This window comes from Phaethon aethereus, assembly GCF_964289735.1.
Source record: "Phaethon aethereus genome assembly, chromosome: 17".
NCBI classification, from domain to species: domain Eukaryota; kingdom Metazoa; phylum Chordata; class Aves; order Phaethontiformes; family Phaethontidae; genus Phaethon; species Phaethon aethereus.
Window position 1 is genome coordinate 10982952 of NC_138593.1, and position 18324 is coordinate 11001275.

The 18324-nt window shown below is 46.3% G+C and overlaps 1 protein-coding gene across 1 annotated transcript; it reads right to left on the reverse strand.

The window, feature by feature from the left end:
• On the reverse strand, positions 1-12624 carry GGT1 (gamma-glutamyltransferase 1; the record flags this gene model as incomplete). The annotated part of the gene is made up of 13 exons (XM_082007646.1): positions 12407-12624; positions 10496-10663; positions 9725-9852; positions 9400-9489; positions 8193-8385; positions 6855-7012; positions 5814-5963; positions 5169-5305; positions 4110-4297; positions 3176-3303; positions 2203-2315; positions 996-1109; positions 1-144 (listed from the first exon to the last, which is right to left on the reverse strand). The coding sequence occupies exons 1-13, from the start codon at positions 12451-12453 to the stop codon at positions 1-3; spliced, it is 1758 nt and encodes a 585-aa protein (XP_081863772.1). The 5' UTR covers positions 12454-12624.
• Between the last annotated feature and the right edge of the window lie 5700 nt (positions 12625-18324).

The following is an 18324-nucleotide window of genomic DNA, read 5'->3' on the forward strand; positions in this document are numbered from 1 at the left end:
TCAGTAGCCTGCAGGGAAGCCACCTTTCCGGGAATCAGAGGCTGCCGCCCATCCTTCATCTGTTCTGAGAATGGCCTGCACAACCGCACCGCCGCTCACCCGCATGGTATCATGTTTTCTCTTCTTTAGTTGTTCTTCTATACCCTGGAATGTAAGAAGTGAATGAGGATGACAGGAGAGAGAAACTGCACATGTGCCATAGCCTGCAACCTGCATCCTCCATTACTACCCAAGCGTTCAGTATCAGGTAGGTCTCCTAAAATTACATGCTGTCCCTCCTCTTCCCTTTGCTTTCTGGGATGCCCTGCTTTTGAAGAGGTGAAATTGAGAAGATGAGGCAAGGCATTTGTGGCACTCAGTGTGGGCTACCAATACTATTCCTGGTCGCAGAGTGTTCTGCCTCAGCCTATTCATATACCAACAGCCAGAAACTGATGGATCCTGTTGGGGAATGGGGGAAAACACAGCACTTGTAGAGAGCAGTGCATCCTCCTTGGTGTAGGCAGGTATCTCAGCTGCTACCTTAATAGGAAGGTAAAGAAGGATCTTCTGCATAGTTTGATGAAGAAAACTGCCTTACGCAGAAGTGTTTTCCTTAATACAGAGACATGAGATGAGATGAGAGATGTGCAAAGATTGCATCTGTCTCCTGAGGGTCACTGGATTTAGACTGTTGGATGGTTTGGGCCCTCTTGTGGTTTGCTATTTTGCAAGTCCTTTGAGCCAAACAACACTGCAAGAAAATACATACCCTCAGTTTCAGATGTAGGTCAAGCTTGAATGCACTAGGCCATAAACTCATGTGACTGAGACTAAAGGTACACTTTTATCAGCTTATTGTGACCCAGTACTTGACCTGTGCCAGCTTTAATACTGCTCACCTAGGAACATTTGGCAAAGTTTCATGATTTTCCACAAGTGCATGCCTTCCCAACACTAGGAACCCAGCACCATACAAGGAGTTCACACACACACCAGACTCTAGCTAGACAAACCTCCTCTATTTGCTGCTCAAGTTCCGTGATATTGGGAAACAGCTGATCGTGAATTCTGGGCTCTTCCACTGCTTTCTTCACATCATAACCAAACCAGATGGAATTGATGATTGTCTATGAGAAGCAAAAAGCTTTAACGTTAGTTACTCATCTTCAGAGAGGCCTGACCCTTGTAGCAACATAGGCAGAGATGTCTGAAGGATGAGGGCATCAAAGGCATAATTTCTGGTTCCTGCTGCTTTCAGTGGTCGCTCTTTTGGCTAAGCAAAACACAGGTACATTGCAACAAGTCAGCTTGTATATGCTTAGGAGGATTCCCACACAAAGAGACCATGAGTTATTAAAATTAACATAGTAAAAGGATCAGATCCTCAAGCTATTGTAGCTGGGTTTACGCTGTTATGATTAAGTTAGTGCTGGCTTAGACACACAGCAGTCACCTCAGCAAACACACAGCAAAGCTTTCTGCTACTGTGCAACCAGTTTCCTTAAACCTGGCTCATCTCTACATGTGTAAATTGCAGGTTGGAGCTGCTGGCAAGTGAAAATAGCCTCAGGATCAAGGGCTTAGAAAGCTGCTTGTAGCGGTTTTTACGAAGGCTTGTCCTCTACCTCAGACAGAAAGCAAGATCCAGCCTGGTGCTCTGAACTGGTGTGTGTGCTGGCATGGGAGACAGGTTTCTCCTGCAATCACCTTTCATGTAGCTGGGCATTTGAATGGCTGCCACACCAGCTCACAGACAGCCTGCCTGTCAGATGGCCTGACGCCATGCCTAGCTTAAGTTCTTACTTAGCTTCTCTGTGTGACTTTCATCCAAAGTTTAGGATGTTGGATAGGAATGGCTCTAAACTAGATAGAGACTAGTCCATGGACATCCAGAGAACGGAAGTCAAAGCTAAACTGAAGTCACATATCTTCCGCAAGTGGTAAGAGCTACTTGCTAAAGGAAAAGACCTGGAGTCACTGGAGGAAGTAGTTTAAGAGACCCTTTGTAGCTCTGGAAGGAGTTGGCATTGGAGGTCTGGCCCTCAAAAGGCCGGCCAGGAACCTCCCTTTCAGGCCTCCAGCCCAGAGGAGGGAGCCACAGCCATGGTCACATCACAAATGGAGACTTACCAAAAACAGGAGTCCCTTACCACAAACACTGCCTCTCCCCCACCTTGTTTTGCCTCGCCTTGTCCCCAGTTTGCCAATATCATCACATACCAGTGCTGTTGCTGTAGTTATTTTTGTTCCTCCAGAAGCACCAACCACCATCCTGACCTTTTTCATTTTATCCACCAAGATGGAGGGGCACATAGAGGACATCGGCTGTTTACCTGTTGGGGACACAGATGTAACAGAGGCTCAGCTTTCCACCTGCAGCTTACAAGCTGCCAGCTCCTGCTCCATGTCTAAACTCAGAGCCTCAGTATCCACCTTCCTGACCCAGCTCACATGCCTTGTTCAGCCCTTGGGGATCCCACTATCCCCTGTACCCATCTCCCTCTTGCAAAGTTTAACCCTGGTCCTTCATGCAGAGGCTGAAGGTGCCTTCCTCCACAGTCCTGTCCCAGCTGGGGCTGTCTGTGATGCAGGTGGCCTCCCATACGCCATGGAACTTCCCTTCCTGCCCTTTCGCTTCCCAGCCCCTCTCCAAAGCATGGGATGCAGGAGGGTAGCAGAATCCCAGCCTGCTTTAGCAGCAAAGAGATGGAAGCAGTGGTGGAGCAGGCAGGGTGCTTGGGTTAGGTACATGAACAGGATCTATGCAAAGCTGCCCTACAGCTCCCAAGGCAGCACAGGGAGAAGGCTGGACAGTGCCATCTACCACTTTGCAGTCAGCTCCTGCTACTGCCTCCCTCTTAAATCTGTTCAAAGAAATCTTTTGCAGCCCCATGTCATTTTATTTGACATGTACTGAACTCCCTGCGAAAGGATTTCTGGTTGTTGGAAGGAGGCATACACAAGAGTTTTTCTTTAGACAGCCTCTCCTCCCTCAGGGTACACCAGGGGTGGCTGGTTGTGTGTTTTTGACAGGGATGCCAGGTGACTCGCTTTCATCCCTGTCTTCTGCAGAAAGCCCCAGATCGGTGCCTGATTGCAGATACGCTGCAGCCTGCCTTGCAGACACCACAGCGTTAGTATGCAAGATATAGCCAAAAGACCGAGTCAGGACAAGAAAGTAGTTTACAGCTACCTGGTGCTATGAAATTTGCTGGAGAAGGAGGGATCCCAAATCCATTGATTATGTAAGGTGAGCTGAAGTCATCCATCTCATCGTTAAATATGATTCCACTCACGTTGGATCGTACATCAGAGCCAAAGCTAGATAAAACAAGTTGGCACAGACATGTCAAAACCAGAGCAAATCCAGGAAGAGCTTCAGATGAATTACTGCAATGTGAAACCTAAGATTTGATTGGAGTAACTCTCCACCCCCTCCTGTTGTAAAGGACATGCCGTCACCCCTTGGGGGAAGGAAGCAGTTTATACCATGAGTACACAGCTACACAAAGAGGAAAGGCAGCCCTGCTGTATAGCTCCCCTGCAAGGACCCCCAGTGGAAAACCAGCATGGCAGCTAAGTACAACTAATTCCCCTTCCAGCTGGGCAGTACTGCACTCCATTCAGAGACAGCATAGCTCAAAGGCTGGCACATTTGGGAATGATTGGGGTTTTGCTTAGATGTGTCAAGCTGGAGATATTTTCTTTGGACAAAAAGAACCTTTACCACTCAGCTTCAGGCCATACATGCGGAACGCAGCTCTTCCTGACGGCACTCAAAGACAAACACTGCGCTTCCAGGACAGCTGTATTAGCTCAAATTCCTTCCAGATGCCTGGGAAATCAGAGCCAGCAGCGATATCACTGCTTATGAGAAGATCCAGAGGCAGTGAATGTTTTCTTGGTGGGTGAACCCAACATGAGAGAGGACACATCTTGTCCTCTGACCCAACATAGACCTCAGTGACTGACCTGCAAGCTCAGCAGGAGAAGCGCCCATCAAACAGTGCTACCCATCACTACCCCGCTAGAGAGATGACAGTTCAGTGATGTTTTATACCAACCACAGAACCACCACTAGGAAGATGGCAAAGGTGATTACGTGGAAGTAATGTCTGAGCTCATACTATTGGTTGATGGTGCTGGTGGCGGACACAGCACTGCCATCATCAGCCACAATGGAGAGGTGGGATGTACCGGCATTATCTCCAGTGTAATATACTGGCTCATAGTAGTCAACTGGATGGGAGGTGTTGTCTGTGATTTTCCTCCGGAGACTATCCGCAAAGAACTCGGACGTCATGTTTCTGATCGCCTGTCAGAGAAATCCAATGCAGTTACTCTGCAGATTAAGTTTAAGAGACATGTAGTTATGAGGCTGATATCCAATACTTCAGACCACAGAAGAGTGGCAAATCCCAGAAGCGAGGCTATAGTTTTCCAGCAGGGGCCTTCCTTCTTCTTGAAAGATGGACATTGTACCAAAGAGCATTTTAAGCAGTCACAGAAGCAGCTGGTACAATGCACCCCTTTGTGTAGGAAGTTAATCAGCACCCGTTATTGTAGATCTATGGAAAGCTGTCCTCAACACTGCTATAAGGTGTAGGAAAGCAGTGTTACACTTGCTTCAGAGATGAGAGGAGAGGGATTGGGTTGAGAGGACTAGACCAAGGCAACCTCTGATCATTGCTCTGTAAGTTGCAAATACTTGTCCATCAAGCTGGGTTGGGCTCAGATCCTGCTGCTTTTGGAGAGTCACAGAAGTAAAAACACAAAGTGTGAAGTTGGGAAAAGCAGGGTTCCTGCCTCACCCCTTCCCATCCGTTGGTCCATTTACTATAGGCAGGACTATGGCTAGAGAGCCACCAGGGTGCTGGGAATGTCATCTAGTGAATAAGGCTTCAAACACTATGAAAACAGGGAGAGTTAGCCCTAAACATATTCAAACACTTCTGGTGAATTGAGGATTTTGCTTTTCCTTACAGCAAGAAGGTTTCCTCCATTTATATCCCTCACAGCTCAGCCATGAGTCACACAGGACTTCACATTTTGATTCAGAGATATTTTAGTGCCTGTCAATAGCAGGTGGCATGGAGCATCCTTGACAAAGTTTAGTCACCCAAAAACTTTAAGCCACGTTCCAGTCAACCTTGGTGTTGCAGAAAGAAAAGGCTTTTGCCAGGTACCTTTGTAATGTTGACAAATTTTGGATCTCCCAGTAAAGTCCTCTTGGCATAGGCAAAGCGAAAGGCCTCGACAATACGGTGGTAAGTCAGACCTTTGTCCTCCATGGTTTTGATACTGTCAGCAGAGAAATTATATCCTGGCAACAGAAGACAAACGATTGTGAACACAAAGGAAAGTACATGCTCAATGGACTGCTAATAAACCTGTGTCAAATAGTATAATGTTGAAGGCCAGTCTCCACAGAGATGCACTTACTGGACTGTCCTAATCTCTGCATGGAAGAAACTACAGGAGCTCTGGTAGTTTTGAGCACTGTGGGAGTCATCAGCAGGATTTGTACATGCAGAGATGTTTTCCAAAGAAGCCTCAAGTATAAGTTAGTTTCCACCCATGCAGATACCAGGGAAGTGCCCCAGTCTGGAGCATATTTTTCCTCTCACACATGTATTTCAAGTAGGAAGTCACCTGGGTTTACAGCAGAAGAGGAATGTTTCTGCATCTCTGATCCCTCCTGGGGTTTCAGACTTCCTACCTGCTGGAGGGCTATCAAGGGAGGCCCAGCTCCCAAAACAAAAAAAAGGAGTCGTCTTTGGAGCTCTCCCAGCTCCTGCTGCCTGTAAGGCACTGCTCAGTGGCACTCTCACCTTTCAGTATGTTGAAAATGAGGGCTAGCACCGGGCCGCTTAGGGGGGCACTAGGTGTGTAGAGGGTAAATTCCCCAAGTGTGATCTGTATGGGGTCTTCGATCACTGTTGCATTGTAGTCCCGCAGGTCATCCAGTGTGACAATGCCCCCTGGAAAAGAGAAGGAAACTATAGATGTGAGTTTACGTGATCTCTGGTGGGAAGAGGAGGTAATACTCCATCACTAAGCATTACAGAAAGGACAAGAGGGAATACAGAAAAATCAAAAAAGTTGCAAGGTAAAGAGAGCAAAGATGGGTGCACAGGAGATGCATTTATTCCTTGATAGATGTAGCTGAGGCTCAGATAGCCTAAGCTTGAAGTTGGGCTGATTTAGAGCGCCCAAAATTCTGGTGATCCATCTTTTTTTACATAGGACACCAGCAACATCAGGTAAAAAAAAGTCTTTAAGTGTCCTGTTTACAGGAGGAGGATGCAGCTTTTGGGTGCAGATGCTTTGTGCTACCCCACAAGCAGAATAATTTGTATGTTCCATTGCCTTTCTTATCACAGGGGGGAAGACTGTAATTAACCATCACAAATAAAGCCAGTAAACGATTTACTCACATGAGGCTGAGGCTAGCCAATGCTAGCTAGTAAGAATAGGATACTACCACCATCTAGTGGCATCCAGAGATTAAACAGGCTCAGAGTTTACAGGACCATGTACGTATTGTTTTAGGTAGAAACTTGTTGGATTCAGGCTCTGTAAACAGCACGTATTTACTAAGCTGTATCCAAGAAACGCATAGACTTGCTAGACTACATGGTACAGAAATGCACAGTATATACTATGGATTTCTGACTGAGTTTCAAATGCATCCATTAAAGTGCTAATGGCTTCTCTCGGTCGTCCTGTTGCCACAGATCTCAGAGGCGGCATTTCAAGCAGAAGGCTTGACCCGCTTCCAAGGCTTCTACAGGTCACCAGCTCCTCCCTGGATGCTGAGCCGCAGCAGTCAGGTCACTCATGCTGTTTTGGACAGATGTCCTGTTTCTCACCTACACTGCGGATGTCATCGATGATCTGTTTTGCCAGGCTTCCTGTGTAAAAGGCATCTGCTCCTTCACTGGCTATAGTCTCGTATGTGTTGGCTAGTTTAGGCATCTTGATGATATCGCCCTCACGCAGAATTTGCCCTCCTCTGCAGAACACTTCGCTAACAGAGAAAGGAGATTGAGAAGATCAGATCTGAGAGACAAGTTCAAAACTATGTGTACCTGTACCAGCTGACACAGTATTTTGAGTGTTCATGCTAGAGGCTTCTTGGGGAGAAGAGAAACTGCCTGAGCCATGCCCCAGGGGTCCTGATATCTTGCGCTGGGACATAAAAGTGAACAGTGGTTTCTGACCTGGGATTCCACTTTGCTCTGGATTTGCTCAGTGAAGCCTGCAGGAGGACATGTCGATCTTTTTCAGCAAGGCAGGCCATCCTCCCTACCTGCCCAAGGGGCCAACAACTGCCTCAAGATGCCCAGGAGGGGCCATAGTCCTTGAACTCAAGCAGTTCAGTTCAGAGCACAGACTATGAAGCTATGAGGCTCAAAGCTTCCAGTGAGTCCAGGAGAATGCATTTTGATCCCTGTTTGTCAGAGTACTTTGAGGTAGACAGTTTCCTCTCTAGCTCCCTCATCACGGATCATGAGTATGCTGCTGTGGACCTGCCAGATGGAAGTACAGGAGATCGGCCCAGGCTGTACATCCCAATTGGATTGGAAACCAGCCTGCAGCTGGCAGACATTTTAAGGAAAAGAGAGGATTAAGCATGATCTCCAGTAGGGCTGGACATAGACAGCAAGGGTTTGACCGCAAGAGGAAGTGGAGGAGCATTTAAAACCTTTCATGTTCATAGTCATTGCCAGAAGTGGATGGTCAGAGGCATTGCTCAAGGAAGGCTGACTGCAGCATTAAGAGATGACCCAAATTCCCACTGCCTGACAGCAGATGAGATGTTCAAGGAGACTCTGCAATTGCCCCAAATGCAGGTAAGATTAGCTTAGTACACTTACAGCATGAGGAAAAGCTGGGGATTCAGAAGATACATTGCCATCTGACAGATTTATCCCAGCATGTACTCTAATTCCACCTTTGCCCAGACAAATAGACTTTAAAGAGCAGAATTTATCTCCCTTTAAAGGTCAGGACTGAACATTCCTAAAATCGGCCACATGATTTAGCACCTTCAGGTAGCTAGAATAACATCAGCAGGTACAGTGAGTACAGTCACCGGGGAGGAGGCACACTCCTTATGGACGTTACATTACACAAACACAGAAACTTTTCAGCTAGGATGCAGTTACCCCAAATTTCCCTGCACAGACAGCAACTGCTCTACCTACCACAGTGAAGGATTGCTTTCAATTGACTCCTCTTTTGATTTGATGGCTGCTGCAAGGCCTTTCCCAACGGGGAATCCTTCTCTTGCCAACTTGATGCTGGGCAGAAACAGGTCTTTCCATGCCAGTTTGCCATGACGTTTGTGAGCCAGTTCATACCCACGGATTTCTCCTGGAACAGCGATGGACAGTCCTCCTGAAGCAAATAAGGCATGTATTACTCTTCCATAGCAAGAAAAGAAAGCAATTAATGGAGTAGGAGGTAGAGCAGGCTTCTCTGACAGCTCTGGTTTTAGGCAGGGATTATGTATACTATAACTAGCTCAGCTTATGCGTACGATGCTAACAGAATTATTCTGTCTGACATTTATGCCTACATATTCTGGACTGTTGAAACACCTCTATCCTCTCGCTGGTAACTCAAGTTTTTGGGTCGTTCCCCCTCAGTAGGCTCTGTACCAGAGAAAAGCTGCTCAAAACACAGTCACAGCTGCTCGCAGTTTCCAATCCTTCAGAGAACACACTACAGTAAGAGGACACAGACTGTGTACATACTTAAGCCAGAAAGTTTGTTGCAGCATTGTAACTGTAATTGCAATAGATTGATTACTGCATTGCACACTGATGCAGCAGTTTTCTTCAATCCTGTTTTTACTGGCGTCTCCCAGAAGTTCAACACACTTCTCAAACCCCCTCCAAGGTGCTGTTCCTCCTTGATTAGAGGGGTGACCATGAAGAGAACTAGTTAGTATTTATTTCTATTTATTAGAAAATGCTTCCCTGAAAGGAAATTACTACTTCTTCTCTGGAGCCCCTAAACCATTAGTTGAAGCCACCACAAAAGATATCTAGGGGGGACACTTGAACTGACAAGAACTAAGTTGATCCACAAAGATTTATTCAAAGAGGTGGAAAGGAAAGATGGCAGATATGGAACAGGTCATACTCAGTGCTTCAGATTCACCTGCATTTTCATGAAGATAAAAGCAGAAAGTGCTGAAGTGACTAACTAGTTTGAAGGACATTATTTTTAGCTTCCTTGTCAGGACAGAGTTTGCACATTGTGTAAAGTAGAGGACATTTCTAGGTGAGAAATCCAGTAGATACGCAAGAACCTAACCGTAAGAATTGTTCTTAATTCAAACATGTCAGTAGCAGCTAATGTTGGAGCTAAGTGGTCCCCCAAAGCAGTGAAACAGCCTTGGCATACCTTTCAGAGAGAGCTGTGTGTTGTTCCCAAACATGTCCTCCGATGCTCTTTTTGGAGCCATCTCTCTTGCATTAATGATTTCCACTTTTCCTTTAACGACAGGGCAAGGAAGATGATGTTTAGCTCTGAACTCAGCACACAGGCATGGTCTCTGCTGAAGCAGTCTGACAATGCAAGCCAGTTTCTTGGCAATTATTTTGAGGACAGCATGTTCCCCCAGAGGCTGTGAGAGTCAGTCTTTTACCTTCACTCAGGTAGGATAAATTACCTGCTTTAGATAAACAGTTCTCAAACTGTTCCAGATGTGTATGGCCCTGTCCCTTACCTGTGCTGCTGTAGATGGTAAAGAAGAGGCCCCCTCCAATGCCCATGCTGTGAGCATTCATGAGTCCTACACAAAGCAGAGCTGCAATCGCAGCATCCACTGCTGATCCACCTTGCTGAAGGATGTCCCTGTGCAGCAGAAGAGAAGGCATCGTACGGTGACATGTTACAGTGTCTCAGCTACCTGTGAGCAGTGGAGTCATCTTGTCAGAGCAGCTATGACAGATTCTCTAATGCACATTTGTCCACACCCAGTCTATAGGTTCCTCAGGAATAGGAAGTTTTGAGCTTCTGTCACCTTAAAGAACAGATCCTAATGGTCTAGGTGCAGTCCTCATTAGAGAAACATCCAAGCTAGCTTGAAAACACCAAGATGTGTCAAAGTACAAGTGGGGACAGGCATCCCAGACATTCATTACACATGAAAAATGACAACCCTCTGAGGAGCCTGAAATCTGCAGCTCTTGCATCTAGAACTGGAGGACAACTTGATAAATGGTTTTTAAAAGGAGCTTGAAAAGCATCTCTCATTCCCATTGTTCATGCATCTAGGGAATTTTTGCCTGCAATGTTGTCTTTGACCAACTGCAGTAACATTGGTTAGGCATGGTAAAAGCCCAGGTTTTCTTACGGCCTCCTCTTTCTACAGGGAGATTAGAGATTATCTGTGCTGGGCAACTGCGAGGCTTGCACCTGGACATCAGAGGAAACAACAGTTTTGTCTTGCACAAGAGCTGTCAGAGCTAACAAGAGCAGCACAATTAGCGGATACCTTCCAATTATTGAGCATTGCCCTGCGTCTGTAGCCACAGCTGCCCTCTTATAAGTGTGTGTGTCCCCTGAGTCAGAGCGCAGCCCCAAGAAGAGTCCCAGGAACAAGATGAGCCCCAGCAGGGCTGCCGTCAGGACTGCGGCCACCACGCAGCGCTTCTTCATCTTCCTGTGGGAAGAGACAGGATCATCAACAGTGCTGCTTCTGGGGCACATGGGAATTAGGGAGCAGATGATGAGGCACAAGGGCAGTCTTTCCATCTACCTTCTTTCGTATCCACTGTTTCCCCCATCTACACCCTGGCAGCTGACAGCTCTGCACATAGAAGGGCAGTTTGGGAAGCAGTGGGCAGGAGAGGTGTGAGCCCAATTCTGGCCTTGACAGTTACATTAGGTGATGTTCTGTTTTGAAGTGAAGTAGAATATCGAAAGGGGAAGGGATGTTCAAGATGTCCTGCTACCCTTACCTTTCAGTGGGGATAGGACAACTGATTGTTCTTTGTTACTTTATGCTCTGAGGATTTTAGATGCTCAGCAAGCATTTAAGTTACCGCTGTGCTTGGGAAGACAGGGCCCAGGGTCAGACTGGATTTGATCTAGTTCCCAAATCAAGTCAGCAACACCAATCAGAGACTTTTTACCAGGCTCCCCCCTCCAACATACACTGGCAGGCCCTTTGCCTCCTTTGCAAGGTGATGGAGTCAAGGACTGCATCCTGCCCACAGCCTGGAGGCAGGCTGGCTTTCCCAGGTGAGCAGTCATCTGTGTTGACTTCTTCCGGCTTACTTCATAGCCACATGGTGAGTGTGTATATATGACTTCTTCCCATCTTTCCAGTCCTTGCTTTTTAGCAGGTTTCCATCAGCACTGAGCTGTGGGCAGTGAGTGGCTTCTCCCCTGAACCTCTCACGGAAAGGGTCTCCCAAATATTTCCTCACTCAGATTCATATCAAGACCTTTTCTGTGGGCACTGCTGGTATTATTTCTCTATGCCCCTGCCATCTCTGCGCAGAGCAACCATTCTTACAACTCCAAAGCTTTTACCAGCTTCCCCTTTACCCATTATTGCCATCCTATTTGCAGAGTGATCTACTTCAGTGAGCACCCCAGGGACTCATGGAAGCCCATTGGTAACAGCTCTGAAGTGTTACAGTACCAGCAACGAGAAGGACCCAAACCAGCAACTACCTCTTGGGTGAGAACCTGTCTTGTAGCAGATAGGTAACCTCATACACCAAAAAAGCAGCAGATTCATAGGTGAGAAGGGAAATCCACGGAGCAGAACCCAATTGGTGTTAGTCATGACTCATCATCTTCATAAGAAAAATTCAGAAGTTTAACTTCATATAATCTGCTTTTAAATACCATGTCTGTGAAGGAGTCTCTGTCCAGAAGGTTGTCAATAACCAGTGCAAAACACATCTTACTCATTAGTGAGCAATGTTGGCCAAAGCTATTTGGCACACCCCAGTGTGAGCACAGTACCCCCTCCTGTTCAGGGCCCTTGGCCAGAGCACCTCTCCAACAAGCCTACCTCTTCTAGAGGGCAATGGCCAGTGCTCATGTCTCCATGTTTCCCAGTCCTGCACACAGGCACCCTTGGGCTGCACAGGCTTACAGTTAATCTGTGAGTGAGCACCAGACCACTAAGGAGCAAGTATATTCCAGATATACACCAGGATGAGTATCGAAGGGATGGAGAGTTATTGCCACCTTGCTGGGACTGACAGTTCATGAAACACAGCTTGAATAGCTACTCTTTGACCCATTTCCTTTCCCATTACAGGATTATTCTAGCAAAAAAGACCTAAATTCATCATATTGCCTTCAGGGACAACTTCCCCCCGTGTAGCGCAGCTTTGAGTTTTCACCATTACTACTGTACTTGTGCAATAGCCAAGATACCCTTTACCTTACCGAAGCATCTAATATCCTCAGAGACAAGCCAATCCATGGCATTGTGGGTGAAGAGCAGATCCACCAACCCCACCCTGCATGGATGTTCAACAGCCCAAAGTAGCGTAAACTCCAGCAGTCAGAGCAGCACTCGGTGCCTTGCAGCAGCAGCACACGCAGGATTAGGGAGCAGTGAGTGTGCCAGCGCTGAGCTAACTAGAGGAAACAGGCCAGGCCAGCCAAACCTTTTCTCAGAGGGAGGAGGATTAGCAAGCACTGGCCCCTCAGCCTCACCCCCACTTCTGCTATTTCAAATGAGGAGATACACATTTACTATCCAAGCCCTGTATCAGTGAGTCTCAGTCAGAGCACTAAAGATGTCAAACTCAAAGTAAAGCAGCTCAAACCAGGGTGTATGTGCTGTTCTGTAAACAAATGTCAACTGAGGGCAGTAAATGGTAAATGGATGAAACCTCTTTCCAGGTTCTAGAATTTGGTTTACACTTGACTACTTTTAAAAGAGACCAGTGGCATGTTTGCAGAGCAATAACTGTGCAGGGAAACAGGGAAGCCATTATGTCCCCAACAATAGCTCACACACAGCCTCAGAGTTTAAAGACAGTTTTGTTTGTTGGCAGAAAGAGTTCAGCTTCAGCACTGGCAGTCTCCTCCAGGCTTCACAAGAAATGCCATGGGATCTTTTATCTGCACCCCAGCTAGGCAGAAGGTACTTTTGTTTCATCTGAAGGCTGCTCTATGCTGGGCTGTCCTGCAAGCCTGGGGTGACTCAAGCCCCATAGCTGGTGTGTTAACCCGTAGGCTCCTGGCTGGGGCTGTGCAGTTCTCCTCCACAACTGCTTGGCTCACTGCTGGGCTGCTGTAAAGATTTAGTGCCTTGTCAGGCAAGTTATTCTGAGATCAGGAGAGAAGGGGAATCCTCAGATGGTACCTCTGCCCTCATCTTTCAACCTCCTCTCTGGATTCGGGTGACACTCGTGTGCATCTCCTAGACTCTTAAGAGCTCCGTGCTGAGTGCCCAGACCTTGAAAAGGGCTCTCCAGCCCACTTCACACACCTCAGGCCCAGCTCCTGGCCCACCACCAGCCCCCAGGGTGAGGATAAGACACGCACCACTGGGGGCAAGAACAAGCACACAGACTGCTGTGAAGAAGAGATACCAATTGCTGGGCACTGCTCCTGCACTGCGGTACCACGTTGCCCTCTGGACTGGGCCTCTGGGACCCAAGTGGGGCCAGAAGTGAACGCTCTTAATAAAAATGCATCTGTGCAATCCGTCAGATTGATCCTGCTAAGGAAGAAGCAGATGTGCAAGCTAAAGATCTGCAGCTTTCTGTTCTTCAGCAGTACAGAGAGCAAACTCAGCTGAGGATAATCCTCTCCACCTCAACTGCCAGCTCAACTCCCATAAGCTCCTTAACCTATTTCAGGCCTGGCCTTAGAGGAAAGCATCCCTTGCGCAGTCCTTACTGCCTTCCTACCTGTGGCACAGCAGAGTGCCAAACAAGCATTTTGTTTGCCGTACAGCAATCTGGAGATGGACCAGGAGCTTGCAGATATCCATTCTCTAACCCACCTCTCCACACTTTCCTTGTGCCCCAGGTAGGTGCACTGCAGGAACAGCTGAGTTTTTGCACCTCGGCTCTGAAGGTGAGTCCCCACTATGACTGGGGAGTTGGGAGTGGAGCAGCAGCAGTGGGCCAGCACCTGAGCTGGCTCCCCAACTATTGTCTGCTGAGGCTGGCTTTAACCTCCAGATCTCTGCTAAATCCAGCTGTTTGGAAGCTTGGCTAGCACTTCAGTCACACAACACAGCTTGGCGGCAGCAATAGGTCTCCAGGAGAGAAGGGCTATAAAACCATTAAAACCAATATGATTATTTCTCACTGCAAGGTCCAAGAGCCAGTCCTAGCCATGGAATTTAAAATGTAGCCTCACAGCCTGTCTTAATTTATATTAGGAGAGGGGGAGGACCAGCAAGTAGCAGAGTTATGGTTGTATGAGCAACCCCATTGAGCTGTATTCAAACGTGCCACAACATTCACAACCTTATTTAAACATGACACTGTTTTTGAATTAAAAGAACCCCAGTGCAACAGGCTAGCTAGTGTCAGGCAGGGGATACAGGGTCTAACATCTCTGCCAAAAGGTCTGGGGCACACCGTAGAGATGAGGAACCTGTCATGGTCAGGGAAAGCGCCAGAATAACTGAAAGAGGAGAAAGAGGAGATGTACCAGCCAGAAAGCAGGGGAGAGAAAACAGTGGGATACCAGAGGATGACAAAGGAGTGCAGGTATGGTCAGGCACTGCCTTGTTCTTGAATGAAGTACTGAAGTAAGCATCCACTGACAACGCCTAAAACTTTAACCACAAACTTGAACCCAACAGGCTTCTGCTTTAAACCCATCTTGCAACAGCTGCATACCTCAGCACCCACTCCTAGGAGTTCCTTGTACTCCCACCTCCAGCTCAGCAGCCAGTACTTGGCCATTAGCTTTGAGACACCCGTCCTTACTTTCTCCAGGCAGCACACGTTATGTAAGGATAGTTTGGACACCTTGAATCTTGTCACAGGACACAGGCTATGCTCTTCTGAGAAAACTCAAAGTCTAATCCATATCAATAACATTGCCATATTTAAATAATGAATAACAAACAGTTAAAATAATGTTTTCACATTACTGTTGTGCAGATAGAATGGTCAGTGACTTTTGAGTGAGAATGTGTGTAAAGCAAACAGCTTCAAGATTGCCACAGGGCCCCTGGCAGTATAAGCCAACAGAGGCCTCGAAAGAGCAGAACCAGGTTGCTAGCAGAGGCCAAAGGGCTCTTCACACAAACATCCCATTACTGATCCAGCATTATGTGACAACCTAATGAAGCTGCCTACAACTGATCACACAGGTGGAGCCGTCTCTAAAGTCTGAAACAGCTACTTGCACTGACACCATACTTCAGGATCAGGTATGTAGAATGATCACTGGCATCCTGTCTTGCTACAGATGTAGGTATTGTTTGACAGGACAGGCTACTTATTCCCATGGGCTGTTCCCAGCATCCTGCCAGGCGGCCAGGACATATTCAGAGGTGAAGAAGCAGTTATATCCATCCCACCAGCTAATGGCTGGTGTGGGGGTCCATGTCAACCACCAAACTGGAGCCGGTTCCCCACACCATTACTGCCTTGCTTTCCTCCTCACTGGGAGCTCACTGAGAGGTAGTGTAATGAAAAAAGCAAATTACTCCTTCATCTGTGGGAAGCCCTTGCACTAGGAGTCTGTGCACACACGCAGTTAGCCAGAAGACAGTTTAAATTCTCAGGTCTGACTGTGCTAACCATGCATTCCCTCAGCTGTCAGTAAGGACAATGGCCAGCAACTTCTGCTTTCACCTGCAAGAATATCCAGGGTTATCAGACTCTGAGCAGGTCATTAGCTGGGGTTATCTGCTCCAAGAGAGCTTGGTCTGAAGAAAATTAGAACAAAACTAATACAGAAAGTATTAGTTAGACACTGGCACTGTCCATAGCTATTTCTGGTGAGTTCAGACTTCCAAAGGGAGAAAAGCTTGCAATATTTGTTTGCTGTTCTGAGCTATCCATTTTGTACTTTGCTTAACAGAACCTGTTTTCTAGCAGTTCTGTAAGATTCAGTATGATTCTGGCTAAGTAGGGTCTTTGCCTCTTTCCTACTAAAGCAGGTTGTTATGTCTTCTAGGGCATGTTATGCCTTCTTACACATCAAGTCTGAAGTTTAGGTTGCCCATTCCCCATCAACCACTCCTTCATTACACAATCTACAGTTCTTAGGTTCTGGCAGGCTAATATATTGCCATAATTACCCAAAGGCTAGGGGATAAACACCTTACACAACAAGGATTGTATAAAGATTACAAACATAATTGTAACATCAAACCTGCTTCCTGCCTACCATGTTAGAGCTCTCCAATTGCAATGGGGTCTTTACATCTCACCACAAATAGTCCCAAAGTAATGGTGGGTGAGCTGCTGCGGGCTGTACATACCTTTACTCTTGGACTGAACCGGAACGACTCAGGTACAGTATTTCTACCCACTGGTTTGTGTTAGTCCAAATGTCAGAAAACTTTGTAACTTTGCTAGCAATACGTTCACACCTGCTCTTCTATGGCTTTGTTAGGAGAGACATAAACTTCCTGACCACTCTCCTTTTGAGAACAGTCCTAAAAGAAAAGGGTTTGTTTCCCTGTGCCTTCTGTCCTGTACTCATACATGAAAGTCTGGTCCCATATAAGCCTCCCCATGCAGCCTCGCCCTGCAGATATTGCAGAAAGACATGAACTTAAGCCATTTGAGATTCTGATCTACAAGTCTATGTGCTAAATATTTTTTCCCCTCAGGCCTTTTTATAGTAGCTGTCAACAGGATGCCTCTGATCAGGACTCTGGTTCTGCTAACAGCCACACAGGTGGACAGAATCTCCTATCAGGTACTCATCTTCATGGTGACTAGCAGGCACTTTTTCCATAACTATTTCTACCTTGTCCACACGATGTCTTCTAGAGACTTTAAACAACTTATTAACAACCATCTCTTGTATCTAAGGAAATAATTCCCAATTCATGTCTTACACTGATTTCTGTAGAAAACTATGACTCAAATATTGAAGTATCTGGAATTCAAAAGGAGCAGATATTTTAAGTCTAAACAATTCTAGGCCACACAATGAGACAGGAGATATGTTCTGGTATTAAGTTGGAACTTAAAAACTATGAAGTTCTTGTACTTACCCATCACAAGATAATTTAAGTTGAATTCTTATGCAGTCTTCATCTCCACCAGTGATAAGGGAACTAAAGCAGAGTTCAGCCAAGCCATGAAGAAGCCCAAAGAGGCTTTCTAATTCAGATCCAGGCACTGGTCCTGCCTGGAGAAGGGGGACAGAGCAGTCCCTGGAGGAACGCTGCAACTCCATGCAACTCAGTTAAAAGCTTTCTTCATAGCTAGTGCCTCTATGTCAGTTCCTATTCAGCCGGCCTGCGCCCTGTGTGACTTGCTGCCTCCCTCCTGACCTCAGATGCAGGTCAAAAGCCTTTAGCACCGTCATTGTTAAGCCTGGCATTGAGGGCTCATGCATACAGATAAATTTTAGAGGGAAAGGCCTCAGCGCAGATCAGTGGTCCCTACTTATTGCTGTGATATCAAGCCAGAGATAATCCACACTGAACAGAACTGAGCAAAAAGTCCCTGAATAAAGCATGCTGTTCCAGCTGGCCTTCAGGTACGCTGTTCACAAAGAGTGCTATTGTAATCAAGATTTGCAACTCCTCCAGCTATTAGGTTTTCTGAAGCCTAATGGCATGTAGTGTTCTGTCCAATGTAAGTAAACTCTGAGTTCACTGAGAAAGAGACAATAATTTCCTCTTGAAGCAACATTTTTCCCTTTTTGGGAAAACTTTAATGTTTTCCTACAGAAATTTTAGCATCAAATTCAACATTTTTTTTATTTTAAGACACTTCAGCATAAACTATGAAGTGAAAAAGGGCAAAAAGGTGGAATAAATACCCCATTTCACATGGTTTTCACAGTATTTTCTAGTTGGAGACCTCCCAGAAATCCAGAACTAACAAACTCAATCTCAAAAATGCAAGTTATGAAAATAAAGTTTTATAAACTCATTCAGAACATCACTGTTACATTCACTCCCAATTTAAAATCAAAATGGCTCATTGAAATACTACTATTCTCCCAACTGTTGCAAAATATGTTTTCAGATGCTCTTTACCATTAAACTAGAAGTTGTTTATTAGACTTGAGCTTATTCAGACTGGTTAGTCAGGTCCTATCATTCTCTTTTGGCAAGCTTACATCTGATACATTAAAAAAAGTCACCTTGTCCCGTATTCTGTTGAATAAGAAATCACACAGAGCACTTCC